The 15,676-nt window shown below is 39.9% G+C and overlaps 1 protein-coding gene across 2 annotated transcripts in view; it reads right to left on the minus strand.

Annotated features, from left to right (window-relative positions):
* Window positions 1-397: 397 nt before the first annotated feature.
* The window catches only part of map3k10 (mitogen-activated protein kinase kinase kinase 10), a 65,612-nt gene continuing 50,333 nt past the window's right edge, over window positions 398-15,676 (minus strand). The window contains exons 4-13 of one of the 2 annotated variants that reach the window (XM_036585015.1): window positions 14,828-14,976; window positions 12,949-13,124; window positions 10,744-10,990; window positions 9,400-9,522; window positions 6,461-6,599; window positions 6,233-6,342; window positions 5,557-5,783; window positions 4,033-4,567; window positions 3,758-3,854; window positions 1,077-1,211 (exon numbers count right to left, since the gene is read on the minus strand). In XM_036585015.1, coding sequence (XP_036440908.1) covers window positions 3,805-3,854; window positions 4,033-4,567; window positions 5,557-5,783; window positions 6,233-6,342; window positions 6,461-6,599; window positions 9,400-9,522; window positions 10,744-10,990; window positions 12,949-13,124; window positions 14,828-14,976 — 1,756 coding nt within the window. In that variant the 3' untranslated portion in view covers window positions 1,077-1,211; window positions 3,758-3,804. Of the gene's footprint in view, window positions 1,212-3,757; window positions 3,855-4,032; window positions 4,568-5,556; window positions 5,784-6,232; window positions 6,343-6,460; window positions 6,600-9,399; window positions 9,523-10,743; window positions 10,991-12,948; window positions 13,125-14,827; window positions 14,977-15,676 lie in introns of both variants that reach the window. The other variant, XM_036585014.1, reaches the window with a different exon arrangement.

A 15,676-nucleotide genomic window follows, 5' to 3' on the forward strand; every position in this document is an offset into this window, starting at 1 on the left:
CGCAGGGTGGTGGGCTACACTCTACTTGACTGGGAGAGGAGCTCGGTCATCCAGGAGATGCGCAGAGTAGAGCCGCTACTCCTCCACATTGAGAGGCGCCAGTTGAGGTGGTTCGGGCGTCTGATTAGGACGCCGCCTGGCCGCAACCCGGTGGGGGTTTACCAGGCACGGCCTACTACGACAAGACTCCTGGGACCCGCTGAGGGATTATATCTTATAAATTGGCCTGGTAGTGGCTCGGGGTCCCCTAGACTGAGCTGGAGGAAGTTGCGGGGCACTGGGTCGTCTGTGATTCTCTGCTCTCCTGACTGTTACCGCAACCTTATCTGGACTAAGCGGTTAAAGATAATGATGTTGATAATGTTAAATTTAGCAAATCAACAGTAACCATGCATTACAATGTGCAGAAGCCTGTTCTCTGTAGAGGAACTTGTTAGAAAACCAACAAAACCATGCCCTTTTTGCATACGACTGTACATAACCCGTCATTTTGTGGAGGTGTCAAATGTTTTGGTCATCCTCAACTCAATTCACTATATGGCAAAAGCTGTGAATGAGTGACCCCTTCTGAAAACAGTGATTGGCTAAAGTGTAATGTCAGTGGTGATTCATTCTTATTTTCTGAGTTTCGGATTAATTTTGATCCCTAAATCTATTAGAGATCCACCAAAAATGGCCCGTCTACAGGCCTGCACCGCAAAGTTAATATAACAGCCCGGCTGAAAGGCTCTATAGAAAGTGCTGGCCATGTAAAGTATACTGGTCAGTGCTTTGACCCCAGGTAACAGTCTCCCTGTGTTTCTATGAGAAGTGCTGTCCGCACAGCGTGGGTTGAGGGTGCTGCCCACACAGAGGCACGGTGCTGTCCTGGCTCTGCCCCTCCATGTCCATGTCCAGTAAGGTCTGGCGGGTGGCGCTGACCCCTGCGCTGACCCCGCTGTCCCCAGAGCCCAGGGGACTGTCGCAGCTGCTCCCCGGCGACGAGCTGAGTGTCCGGGACAGAGACGACAGCTTCCAGGGGTCCGGCCGCGCCCTGACCGGCGTGGGCCGAGGACGAGGGGCGAACTCCAGGGTCTTGGGCCTTTCCAGGGTGCCGGTGTGTCCCTCCTGGGCAGGAACTGTGATGGGTGGGGGTGGTTTACGCCGATGAGCTGGGGGGAAGACCGTAGATGGGTCAGGCAGACGAGGGATATCCAGAGTGTCACGAGAACCTGAGAGAAAACACAACAAAGATGTGCTGCTTTATACGCTACTCAGCAGCAACAGCAAAATAAGAGACTTTAGAGCCTCCTGTTGAACTGATTACCCTTAAACATCACAGATACTGTCAGAGATAACAGAAGCATGCTGTAATTTGATATTATTAATCAGTACTGCTTTAGAATAAGACTACCCTTATAAGCAGTTTATGAATGGTTTAAAATTAGTTAATTAATGGTTATTAATTAGGTCATAAACACCTTAAAAATCATTAGTAAACAGTTATAACACATTATCTAAAGGGAAAAACACAAGCTGGAACATGAGAAGACAAAGTAAGATAAGCAACCAGCACGAATTGCGGTTTAACTACACACTTAAAAATGCTGGTTTTTTAAAGGTTCTTTAGTATAGAAAATGGTTCCATATAAAACTATGAACACTCAAAGAACCCTTTGCATGATTGAAGGGTTCTTTTCTTCATGAAATGGTTCTTCAGATTGATGGAGAATGGAATCTTTTTTGAAAAAGGTTCTATATAGCACCAAAAAGGGTTGTTCTATTGTAACAAGCCTGACACCGTTACAATAGAAGAACCCTTTTTGGTGCTATATAGAACCTTTTTCAAAAAGGTTCTATATAGAGCCATCTACAGCACATTCTCCATTAATGTGAAGAACGCTTTCATGACACAAAGAACCCTTCAATCATGCAAAGGGTACTTTGAGTGTTCATGGTTTTATATGGAACCATTTTCTATACTAAAGAACCTTTGAAGAACCATAATTTTTATGTGTGTATATAAATGAATGCATGTTCACTATTAGGCAAATAACAGATCACTGTTGCCCCTTTTATTTGTGTGTTATAACTGCTTATTCATGCTTTTTAAGGTGTCTATGGCCTAATTAATAATCATTAATAAACACATTTTAAACCATTCATAAACACTTTATAAGGGTAGTCTTTTTCTGAAGTGGTACATATTTCTCATTCAGAGCTCATTAAAAAAAGTGGATAATTCTGTGGGAAGTGCACATTCCAGTTCAATCCATACCAGGTTTGTGTCTGTAAGAGATATTTTATGACTTTATGACTATTTTATGACTGATGAAAAGAAATCGTTGCCTGATTTTGTGAAAAGAAAAACCATCCTTTATATTTGTATCACATTTTTATCAACAATAAGTACCAAAATAAGTGCAGACTCAAACCTGTTAATACAGAATGTAAATCAAATGTAAAGTGAATGTAAATGTATTCACTGCACAACTTTGTAATTATGTCATGACATTTAAAGCGAGACACTACAGGGGCATTTTAAAAACAGCAGATATCACAAAGAATCTCTGCCAGTTGATTACAGATAGTCTTACAAGTATTTGTTGCATTTCAAGTTTTCCCAAAAGTGACCTTTAGGTATGCGAATGAGACATTATCTAATCAAATATGCATGTATTTGCATATTTTTATAAACTGAAGATCTATCCTTTGGATGATGTTGGAATTAAAATGCTGATTTCATTATGAAGACAAACACCAGAGAACAATTCTTACAGACCAGATTATTATGGTCTTTATAATATATTAACATTATAAAATGTTAATAAAATATTTTAGACTATTTTGTAGGACAAAATCTAGCCTACATCCAGCTATGAGTAATATATTATCAAATCCTTCTGTGATCTTCTTCAGAACAGGTTAGGAATGAGCATGTGAAATTGCACTCTAGAGGCTCAGATTTTTGGTTCTGAACATGAGAAATCTGCATGAGAATTTTGAAACGTTATGGTTAAACTGTAAAGCTTTTAGTGATAGACGACACAATGTGGTTGGACCAAGTCTGGGCAGAGCTAAGCCTTTATTAATTTTTATATAAAATAAAAGAAAATAGTGAAATAGTATAACATATAAACATATCTCTGTGGAGTTTTGCTATTTCTGACTGCAGTTTAAGACGTTATAGATCCAATTTATTCAAAAATCAGAAAAATTACTGACAGGACCAAAATGGTCATTTTCACCTATAGTGTCTTGCCTTAAATGGTACAGCAGACAATAATTATTCCTAAGTTATTGTTTAATTGATTTTCTAATCACATTAGAACCCGTCTTCTACAGAGAACATTTTAATGCACAATTATGGTTTATTTGATAATCTAACATGTTGGGAAAAACAAAACATAAAATGTTGCCTCTGCAAAAGTTATGGCACATTTTATATTTTTCATTTTTTCTGAATATGTTAAATTCAGCAAATAAACAGAAACTGTGCACTAAAATTAGCAGAAAAAATGCCATATTTAAGTGTGTTCTCTGTAGATCATGTATTAACTTCACAACAAAACTGATAATCTGACTGGGGTGTAGTGTTTTTAAACGTCTGTATATGACTGTGTGGTTGGATTGTTGTATTCTTGTGACTGTATCATATTATATCCTCTTTAAACTGTTTTCTGTCAGCAGATTCATTTCCACACTTTCATAACTACATAACGTACATTTACATTACATTTACGTCATTTGGCAGACGCTTTTATCCGGAGCAACTTACAATTTTATCACTTTACACAGGTAGGTAGAAGTCTTGCCCATGGACTCCTATTGGTATAGTGTAGGGTGCTTGCGCAGGCAGGGGACTGAACCCCGGTCTACAGCATAGAAGGCAGAGATGTTACCCACTACACTATACCAACCACACCACACCATAATTACATATTAATGTCACAGTAATTATTGAATAAACCTTTATAATGTAATAATACTGGGGCTGAAGAGTTATATGGCACTGCCAATGTGCGAAGACTTCAACAGGCCCCTGTGACTCACCTGTATGTGGTGCAGCAGTGGTGGTGGGAGGAGGTGGGATGGGCATGCTACCGTCCGAGGGCGTGCGCCGGTGCCCCACCACCGTCTGTGCTCGCGGTCGGATTGCCCCGTCGGATGGCGTGCGCCGGTGCCCGCGGTTCAGGGCCATTGCCGCAGAGACGTGCGTAGGCGTGAGGGATTGGTTGGGTTCCCGCTTGAAGCTTTCGGCCCGCAGGTCCAGCAGGGGGTTGAGAGCTGGTGCGGGGGAGACAGCGGGGAGGGAGCTGCTGGGGGTCGGCAGCAGGTCGTCAGGGTCGGACGGCAGCAGGGATTTGGTGGAGTTGCAGTCGGACAGGGAGGAGAGAGAGAGGAGTGTGACGGAGGGGGAGGGGTCCAGGCACGGCAGGGCGGAGTCATGGTGACGGCTGTGCGACAGAGACAGTGACAGCGTGCGGCTGGGCGGGGACGTGCTGCGGCGGAATCGCCCTGTGCGCTGGAACAGCCCCTCCTTCTTCCTCCTCTGCTCCTCACGCACGTCCTGCTCGTCCTGACTCACCTGTACACAGGAACACATCAGTACAAACGCAAAAGCTATTGGAATTACTGCTATTTAACCATAATTCAAATTACTGTAAATATATAATTACTGTCTATTACTTATCATGTAATGGCCTACGGTTCCACAGATAATTTAAATATTAAATAAAAATCTAGTCTATAAAATTACATCTGTATTGTATTATTAGTTATTATTGTCTATAAAATAACATAAATTAGTAACGTAAGTGATTCACACTTTTGCACAATACTGTGAAAAAATTCAGTCCATCCTTTTGTTTATTTAATAATTTCCAGTCAAAACAATAAGCCAATAAGTACAAGCTATAAATTAAACATTTTTTTTTAAAATATTATTTTCTATTTTATAAAATAATGTATTTTAATATTATAACATATTGATTTTTAATTTTTTTTAAATATTAATTTTTACTAATAACTTTTCAGTGTCAGGAAAAAAGGAGGAAACGCATTCAGGATCAAGACGTACTTATCAAACAAAGGAGCTGCTGGTGTTCTCAAAACAATGGACTGACCACCACCAGAGTCCAGACCTCAGCATCACTGAATGTTGGTACTACTCACATCATGAGAAGCAGAAAATATAACCAACTTCTAAGACTGAACTTTGGAGGTGTGGATAAATACCCCTGCAGATTTCTTTGTTTTTAAAATTTAAAGAAAGTCTCCTGAAAAGAACAGAAACTGTACTAAAGGCAAACGATGGACACACAAAATACTGAAAAATGTTTGTATTATATTTAGTCGTTGAGGCTTTTGTGTAATTTTCTGTAAAATTTAGGATCTGTTTTTTTCCTGATGCTGAAAAATGAAATACTTAATGGCTGTTTTGACTAGAAATTAGTCTAAAACTTCAGACATCTGTGCTGGCAATATGATTTCTAAACTGACAGCAGGTGCACTGAAAATGCATATTTGCTTATTGAATTTTGAAGCTTGTGAAAAGTGAGGCTACTCCTCCTGTACCTGCAGGCGTCCCAGCTGGAGGAGGTCTGCGCCAAGGCCGACAGAGGCCAGGATGGAGGCGCAGCCCAGCAGCAGCAGGTCACTCTTCTTCCTCTGACTGCAGCGCCGCGAAGAATCCTGGGAGCCGACGCCCGGCCCTACGCCCACCCACGTGTGGCTGCTTTCCTCTGTCGCCCCGTTGCTGCTGCCCTCCGGAGCCAAGCGCTCCTCAAACTCACAGTGCTCCTCTACAGGCAAACAAACACAGGAAAAGACAGATGAGAGAAGTATTATTATTTTCACACAACCAGTTTATATAACTCAGTACAGGAAAACAGAGGTTTGACGTGTTAAAGGAATAGGTGAAAAATTACATTTACAGTTTGCTTTTTTCAGTTGTACACTTGGAAGCTAAACAAGGTCAAGTTGTTGAGTACTTTCAAACAGACTTATTTAAGTGCTTTCTGACACTGTCTGACATCCTGTTATCCTCAAAATCAAATTTTTAAGAATTGGGCAAATTCGATTTTTCATTTATTGCTTTATTAACAGTGTCATTCTTTAAAACAGACGTTTTCCATGCAGTTCCTGATGACAGCGAATCAGCCGTTCATGCTTGTATATCATCAAATATACCTAAGAGAGGTCATCAAGGGCTCAAGAATGCAGGTTCCTGGCTTATGAAATGGAAACTCACCCATCTCACTGAGACTGGAGAAGCCGGCGGTTATAGGGACATGTTTTGGAGACTTTCCCAGATTAGGGGCGCTGGAGGACCACACCTTCCCCTCCCCAAGTGACTTCAACCTGCACAAATACAGCAGAAGTGGTCAAATCGCAGCCATGGAGGTCCAGAAACGTGTTGCCTCAAAGCGAATTCAAAACTCATCTGCCATTATGTACATATGTGTGGTGCTATGTTTACCTGTCCTCTCCCCCCACACGCTCTCTTTGGTGGGTGGAGCTGGGACCCCAAGTACGCCCCTTCTTTTTGGTCCCCGCCAGGTCTTCCTTCTTACACACAGCCGTACGCCCCCACGTGTTCCTGCCATCACTGGGGGTCACTGCAAGACAAAAGAGCAATGTGTTAATCCACATTTCATGACTGGAGCAAGATGTTCTGGTTTAAGGAGGTTTGCAGCTGTACTTCCATTTGCTCTTTTTAAACAAGATCATGGTACATCTTTAAATAATCAGACCTCATGCTGCACAGATTTTCCCTAACTGAACCCCTGATTTCACTCACTGGCTAAATGACAAACTCTTCATGGGTTGTGTCAGAAAAGAGAGAGTTTAAATGTGTAAACCAAACTCAACCACTAAAAAAAATTGCCATATTAAAAAATCTCAAAAAATCTGTGGGTCAGCAGTGTTTTTCTTTCATTTCTACTTAATATTTTGCCATGACCCCAACTGCCCTATTGTTTATTCAAAATATGCCAAAACTACAGCAGTTAAATAAGCACTGAACACTTGAACTATTCAAAAAAAAATTTAAATAAAAATAAATTGTTTTCTATAAAACAATAAGCGACATCAGTTACAGATTATTGCTAAACCCCTTTAAATGTCCCCAGGAGGAAGGTTTTTCAAAACTGCCTATTTGCTTGAACCAGACACCAGGCATCTTTTCTTTTTGTGTAGCCGCCCATAGATTGTTGCTGGAGAAAGGTGGTTAAAACGCACATTATGTTGTAGTGCATGCTGGGGACTGTAGTGCAGCTCAGGGTAAAACAGGCTGATAATAACAGAAAATTAAATCATTTCATGGGCCGAAATGGGTGGTGCCACAGGGTCTTACTTGGCCCGCAGGGCCCCGAGTGTGACGCATGGGCTGTAGACTACAGGATCCATAGACTTCTGAAGTCATAAGTCACTCTGTAGATGATGTCATGCCCATATTAGGAACTCTGAGTCATGGCAGTTTTTCCCTATGAGAAAAATGAATGCTGTCATATCGTGTGGTAAGCAAGAATGTTTCAAAGCTAATACATTTTTTCTACATCCAAAATATTACTACATTTTCTGAATTATTAGGCTGTTAATTAGTTGAATTATGAATATTGCTGCATCCATTCTGCAAGGCTAACACCAGTGCTCATAGAAATGATGGCACATGAAAGTTAAGTCTACTATTAAACCCCAACATTGTTATATACCAAGACCAGCTACTCAAACTGGGAAAGCAATTTAACTACCAGATTTAACAAACCTTGCTGGTGTGTGGGGGGTGTTCTGGTGAGGTTGCCAGTCTTAATGTCATTTCCATACACAGCAGTGTTGGCTTGCATGCAGCAACATTCATTATTTGACTCTTTAATGACCTCGCAATTCAGAGGAACCAGTAACTTTGAGGGGAAAATGTTCAGCTGGCAAAACATACTTGAAGACTTTTGTTCACTGCAAAGTGTAACAGCAGTGATTTTTTCAAAAAACATTTTTCTCACAAACAAAAACCACCTAATAGTCCTTCTATGGCCATGACACCAACTACAGGACTGAGATTTTCAATCTAGACCTCAGAAATCCCAGGCTAGTCCACATTTTGGCTCTGTTTTAGTTTTGAACACACCTAAAATTGGCACACAATACATAAACATAGCAGATTTTGAAAACAGAGAGCATCTTATTCTTAACATCAGTCTTTTACCCATTTTTAATGAGGCAAAGAGAGGGTATAACACACATATCGAGTTTCAGCAATGTAAAAATCCCAATCGCACCATTTTCCTGTGACACAAATGCAACTATAACTAAAACAGACTTGTTTGTGCTTTTATGAACATAAAAAGAGTAGAGAAGATGCAAACTGTGCAAACTTATTTCACAATATGCGTTTCTGGACAACACTGGACAGCTGCATGTTCCATTAATAAAAGTGCATAGGCCTCTTTATTTGATATTAATTGACATAATTTAACTTTAAATCAGAAAGTTACATAAAAAATAATTTGTACTAGTTTTTTTTAATTGAATTTAAATTTAAAACGTTTCATTTGTTCCAACTTAACAGAAACATATCATGCACTGACATCATCTCCTGAGGTATTGTGATATTATATTTCTGCCATATCACCCACCCCGTACACTCCCAGAGATAAAGGTACTAAACTGTCACTGTCTCTTGTCACTGGGGTGGTCCCTCAAGGGTACATCTCAGTACCTTCAGTCAGGGAACATAACTGTACCATAATCCACTGAAATTATATTTTCTAAGCTGTACTGACTCCACACACCCCGTCTCGTCTCCAGGCTTTTATTTTACTGTTCTGTTTTAAAGCATTCGGTTATGAAAATGTTCAAATACGAACTTTTCACCTGGAAAAACTTATTTAAGGTTCACAGTCGGACCTTAAAACCACTGTTGTTCCTTTGAAGGAACATTTACATAGTTTGTACCTTGATGAGCGAAAAATGTACCTGCACAGAACCTTTATTTCTAACAGTGATAGTACAGAGGCATTTGTGCACTTGCCAGTATTCAGCATGCAGCACCTCTCTCACTGCCCATACAAGTCCCTACACCTTTTTCACTGACTAGTGCCTGAACCACACTGACCATCTCACACAACAGAATTCATGAACGTTTTGAGTCGTAAAATTCATGTTTGAAGGCCTCTGACCACTACGCTGCTAGACTGGAAGGCTAGAGATGAAAGGCTCTCACACCAACAGATCATCAGTGCCATTAATCGGTTCCAATTGTGTGAATTGTGAAGAGGCAAATGGTTAAAACTAATTGTGTTGTGAACGTCCAGCACAAGGCAGGTAATCAGCATTTGAGCTCAGGTATACTTTAAGCTGGAAATAGAACACAAATGTAGACTTCTAAAGCTGGACTGCTGCTCTAATATATGTACTCACAGCGAATGGCCCTGAGGCGGGGGATGACCCCGGGACTGGCCGGAGGAGTGGTGCTCTCACTGCCCTGAGTTTTCCTCTTATCCACACTGGGAGAGGCCTGCACTGTGATCTTATGCTCAAAATCTGCACAAGAAAAACAGCTCGGTCACTCCTGGACAAACACACAACTATAAGAATATCTGTAAGCCCTGAAACAGACCTTGATCATTTGTGCTTGCAATTCATCACTGACACATAAAAACCTCTCGGCAAATGTACAGAATGAATATTCTTTGCCAATTAACTGTTACTGCATGAATTATAAAATATACATAAAAATGTTTTCATGATTGTTCTTATTTAAAATGACATAATTAAAAGAAAGATATAAAACAATATTTTGAGGGGTGTGTTGCATTTTGTTGCCACATGGCAACAGCATACAATTATAGAACTGCAAACTTTGTACAATAGGAGTCACATGCTTCATTATAATTATAATTATTAACTAAAAATCAGCTTGGACTGTAAGAAATGATGTTCACAGTGGTAATGTAGTCATTCCCTCTCCACTGTAGATTGCAATTATATTATTGCATGCTGTTGCCATATGGCAACGCCGCAGCTGCCGTTTACATTGGGTGAAAATGTCATGAAGCTTGGACCAATAGAAATGCCCCAAAAATGCTTGGAATAAAATCTCTTCACAACTTACACCGAAAGTAAAGAGTGTTTTTGCTCTCTCTTGTAAAGTTACTATTTTGGAGATGCTTGTTTTTCTTTGGACAGCTGCAATATTATTTTACATAAAGCCAATAGCATCTAAACTGGTTTAATTAATAAAAGAAAATTAATAGTAACTTCCCACAAATCATGTTTTAGTTTTTTCCTCTGAAGTGAAATATACACACATTAAGTGTGCTTTATAAGGCTCACCATGATGTGAAAAAAATTTGGACTGCAAAACATAGTGCATGATCAGAAAAAAATTATATTGTTTTAAATATAAAGCCTTTGGTTTCAGTTGCCAAAAAATAAACAGAAATACTCGTTGCCATATGGCAACATCACGCAGTGAAGTGTTAATGAAAGTTTAAAAGATGTTCTACTAGAAATGTCTACTAGTCCACTCCTCATTAAAATGCTCAGACAACGTAAAGGGGAGCTGGCACTGTTAAAAGGTGTAAACAAAGGGAGTTATAAAGTTTTCTCAGGACAGAGATGAACTGTAACTGCTTACAAAAAAAGATGAATGTCTATTGACCCTCATATATGTCACAAATGAAAAGAAAAAAAGAATAACAAATTCAACCTTGATTCTAAAACTTCTATTTTAAGTGCAGGTGCATTTTTCTTCTGACCCACCAGAGGGCAGGCTGATACAGTTGCTGTCCCGGCCCAGTTTGAGAAGCCGGCTCTTTTTGAAGTGCCCTTTGCGTTTTTTGACGTGTGGCTTCTCCTGGTACATCTGATGGATGATGATGTTCAGTTCTCTCTCCACAATGTCGATCTCTCTCTCCGCCAGCTCCTGCTCGCGCCTCCTCAGCAGCTCCTCCTGCTCCCTCTGCTCCTCCGCAGCCCGAGCCAGCGCCTCCTCCCAAGAACGCAGCTCCTGAGGGAGGAGAACAGGGAGCGGTTATTTAAACAGTGCTGAGTGTAACAGCAGCTGAAGTACTAACGGACTATACACAATGAAAGTAAGCAAAGGAGAGTAATGTGAGATTCGGGAAATGAACGTGATTTGATGTGTTAGCAGGGAATTGAAGGCTCTAATCAGACGCAGGACTTTAACTGGGTTAATGAATCAGACTTTATTAAACGCAATTGTTTTTTACTGCTAATCCCCACTGAGTCATAACATGCTCATTCATTGGATGCCTTCTTAAACTCCTTAAAGGAGCCACAGTTTTTCCTCACTCTCATAACTACAGAAATAACTTATAAGTTGATTTCTAGTTACTAAATAATTCACGGTAGTTACTGAATAACTCTTAAAGGGTAATTCCACCACTTTTTCAAACTTTGGACTGCGTGACTACAGGTTAAGTTGTAAACAAAGCCATTTAGACTGGTTTGATGTGAATTTGTCATTATTGTTCACTACAGTGGTGACAGGAACCAGACGTCTAACACTTTCTCTGGAATGTCTCTAAAAGCTGTCACAGCTGTCACACGAAGTGGTTATGAGTACATTGCCTGATGCCAGAGACATTGCTCTGTGACAATTTTTATAAAAAAAGGTTTTGGCCTAAAATATATTTTTAAAAATGTATTCAGTGTGGAGTTACGCACAGAACATGAAGAAAACTGAAGAAAACTAAACAATTGTATTTTTCAGATCTACCACTATTTTATCATTAACATTCGACCATTTTACCGTTACATACAGTCGGCTCTGTAAGTCTGAGAAAACGGTGAAAATGCTCCTGAAATGCTTCGATTTTGCACTCCATTCTAATTTAGTTCAAAATCTATCAACACAAATGATATTATCATCTAGCAATTTGATGAAAACAGAATAGTTTAAGGTTTACGTGAATTTTAGAATTTCTTAGTTTTTGGTATGTCCCCCTTTTTGCTTTAATGAATAAGTGTGCTTAAGCTGGCATGAACTCCATAAATATGTGCAAAACCTCTAATCAGTCAAACACATTCGCCTGATAATCTTCTGAATGTGTTTCAACGGAAGAGACATGACAAAAAAAAAATCTTTTATTTTTTAACAAATGCCTTAACATAGTCAATTTCACAAATAAAGACCTAGAAAACAGTGAAGAAATTTGAGAATTTCATTTTAAATGTCAAGTCTTTTCTTTGTTTTCAGTGTGGTCTCACACCTTTGGACTCCACTGTATTAAAACTCATAAATCTGCGGCTCCGCAGTCACACCCTTCTCCACACCCTTCTCCCGAGGGCGGTCATGGGCTGGAGGTTAGGGAACCAGCCTTGTGACCAGAAGGTTGCTGGTTCAATCCCCTGAGTTGACAGTACATGACTCAAGAGCTTGAGCAAGGCACCTAACCCCCACCACTCTGGGCAAGTATGCTCACTGCCCCCTAGTGTTTGTGCACTTACTAGTGTGTATGTGGTGTTTCACTGCACGGATGGGTCAAGTGCAGAGGTGGAATTTCCCCCGTTGTGGGACTAATAAGGGTCGCTTAATAATAATAATAAAAAGACATGTGTAGGGTCACTGGTGGTTTTGGATAGTAAATAAAATGGCTGTGTTGTAGATATTTTGCCCCCTGGTCTCCATCACCGCTGCTGTAAATAAAATCCAAGTTGTCAAGTTTCTCTACAGTGAAGTATTTCACCTCTGTAAGACTTTGTTTACTTTTACTGAATTTGGCAGAAAATTTGAAAACTTAAAATAAAATTATACATCTAGTGTTTCCAGGACTAACATTAAAGCTGACATTATGAAAGCAACAGAAAAAACTCTAACAGTCTACGAATAAGAAATCCCCTTATACAATATGTGGCCTACTTGGCAAGTATCTGCAGAGCCTTTCATCTGACGTGCGACTGTGCTACATTTCTGACAGAGAGGAGCAGCAGCAATGCTCGTACCTTCTCCTTCGCTCTCAGCTCATCAAACATCTGCTGGATCTCCAGCCTCCAGTCCTCCTGTAGAGAGTGGAAGGACTCCAGGGGCATCTGGAACATGGACGACTGCTCGATGGCCTGCAGACGCTTCAGGATGCTGCTGAAGGAAGGACGGCTGTGTGGGTTTGGGCTCCAACACTCTTGAGGCAGAAAGAGAGAGAGAGAGAGAGTTCAGAGTACTGTTCAGCTGCATGTTATGGACAAGACAAGACACAAGACACATTAAAAGCATATTGGTGAACCGTTGATATGAGACTGGCCTGAGTTTGGTCAGAATGTCCACAGCACACAATAAAGAAATATGTCATTTGTTAGAGAGCTCATTTACATATTGCAGCCTTCTGAGATCTCAGTATTGCAAAGCCAATATCACAGCAATGATTAACTAATGATATACTGTGCAGCCCTCGGTTCAGAGTGGCAATGGGATGAGCCATTTTACTGAATGGGTTCAAAGTCAAAGTTCAAAACACATTTCAGACTTTGAACTGACTTTAAACTAAAATCCTTTTGCTTTGAGTGACCCTATACCTTAATTATGTTTATTTTATTAAAATAAATAATTGAATATTCCATTTTGTCACTAGCAAAGCAATCATAACACTACCGAAACTTTACCAAATGTTTCAGTAGTGACTGTTTCAGTAGAGTTTCAATTTTTGCTCATTTTGAGCAGAAAAAAATGCAGACACAGCTTTGAACAGTTAAACAGTAAAATCATAATGTTTACTAACACAAAAAGTTTCCTGAATTGCACAAAATATTCATTTTCAGACTTTGGGACACATTTACTTCAGTGGGATCTAACTGCTCACCATGTAGCCATGAGGGACAGGGATGCAGTCTCACTTCCTGCTCTAAAATGCAAGAGTGTGGCTAAAATAAGGCTCTGCCCATGGACTAAAACTCTTTAGGACAGCATATTTTAAGTATTTTTTTTGTAAAAATTACCCTCATGATAAATCTAAATCTTCCATTTTCACTTTAAAAGAAAACAAAAAGATGTTAAAAACAAAAGATTTTTAAAAATACAAGTATTATTTTCACAAGTGTAAATTTAGTGGTTAGGACAGCGGTCGGCAACATGCGGCTCTTTTACTGTCCTGTTGTGGCTCCACAGCAGAATTAGATTTATATGTAAAAATAAAATAATCCTCCTTTACAGTAAAATAAAGCTCTGCTGATCGTTCAACACAGTTTAACAATAAATGGTCTTAAACTATGGAGTTAATGTAGAACTGCTAATTCACCCTTTAAACCTGAAGGTTGGTTTGCAGACTGCTGGTCACTAGAACAACGAACAAGATAACAATCTCGCCTGGTTAGTAGCTAACAAAACGGCAAAGAGGAATATTTAAGATGAACATCGATAATTTATTGACGATATTCAATGGAAAGCACACTATGAATTATGATTTTGTATATATTTAGCCAATTACTAATACCTTAAATAGATCATAACATGATCCTTGTAAATATCCGAGGTCTGAATACTTATTTTTTTATGTTTTTTTTACTGTGAGACCACAGTTTCAACTAATTAGGTAAAAGGCCCATATAGGTAATCCAACAAGCATCACTTGTCACTTGCTGATGTCATAAATTTACAAAAGCAGCCTTTATGACAACTGACCCTTGTTGGAATAAGCCTTTATAAATGCTTATGTAGGTTTATGTCAGTTGTCATGGCTTATGTATGTGTGATGTGGCCTTAAGAAGGCTGCTATTCAGTAACCAAAACAGGTTGGACAATGAGAAAGAGGAGATGAGGACCAAGAAAAGAACGATGTACTGATGATGTGAAAGTTTCACGTAGCTGTGATCCTGTGTGTGGTCATCTTACCCCCCAGCAGCTGAGCGAAGGCCTCAGGGCAGGTAGAGGGTATAGGTAGGGTCAGTTTGTTCATGGCCACTCCATAGGCCACCGCCAGGGCATCGATCTCCCGATAGGGAACCTCACCAGTCAGCAGCTCCCACAGCAGCACCCCAAAACTGATGACCAGAAACAACAAAATCGGTAAAAAAGGCTGTGACAAGTACTTTCCTTTACGCAGGGTTTAATGTTTGCCTTATTTTAATGTATCTGATTAAATTCAACAGCTAATTAGTAGCCCCTTCATGAGCTCAACTGGATGTGTCTAGGCAGTGTTTCTTCATCCGGCCCTTGGGTCCATCAGATGGCCCTTATTTTTGCTCTAACTTTGCTCACAGTACACCTGCACCAGCTGTTCAGTGTCCTTAAAGGGCAATTCCACCAAATTGTCAAACATTTCTGCATAATTAAAACAGCAAGGTGTAAACAGAGTCACTCAGAGTGGTTTTCTGTGAAATGGTTAATTGTAGAGAAATTTACCAACTTGGGTTTTCTTTACAGTGGTGGTGATAGGAACCAGGAGTCGTGATATCTAGAATGCAAATAGCCATTTTTCTTCACGATCCAAATTGATCAGTGAACTTACACGTCTTCTGAGTTTTTATGTAATGCTGCTGATGGTAAAACAGAGCTAAATCTAAAAAAAAGTTTTCTTTTACAAATGATTTGGCCTTACAGCATCCTACATGCACCCTTTACCGTGAATAGCTTTAAAAATGTGTTTTAGGCCAAAGGTTTATCTCAAACCAATCGTAAAACATATCTCAGGGATCAACTGAGGCAACTTCATGTAATGAGGCTTTTAGAGGGATAAAACTT

Source organism: Colossoma macropomum, unplaced genomic scaffold (genome assembly GCF_904425465.1).
Source record: "Colossoma macropomum unplaced genomic scaffold, Colossoma_macropomum, whole genome shotgun sequence".
Classification (NCBI taxonomy): Eukaryota; Metazoa; Chordata; class Actinopteri; order Characiformes; family Serrasalmidae; genus Colossoma; species Colossoma macropomum.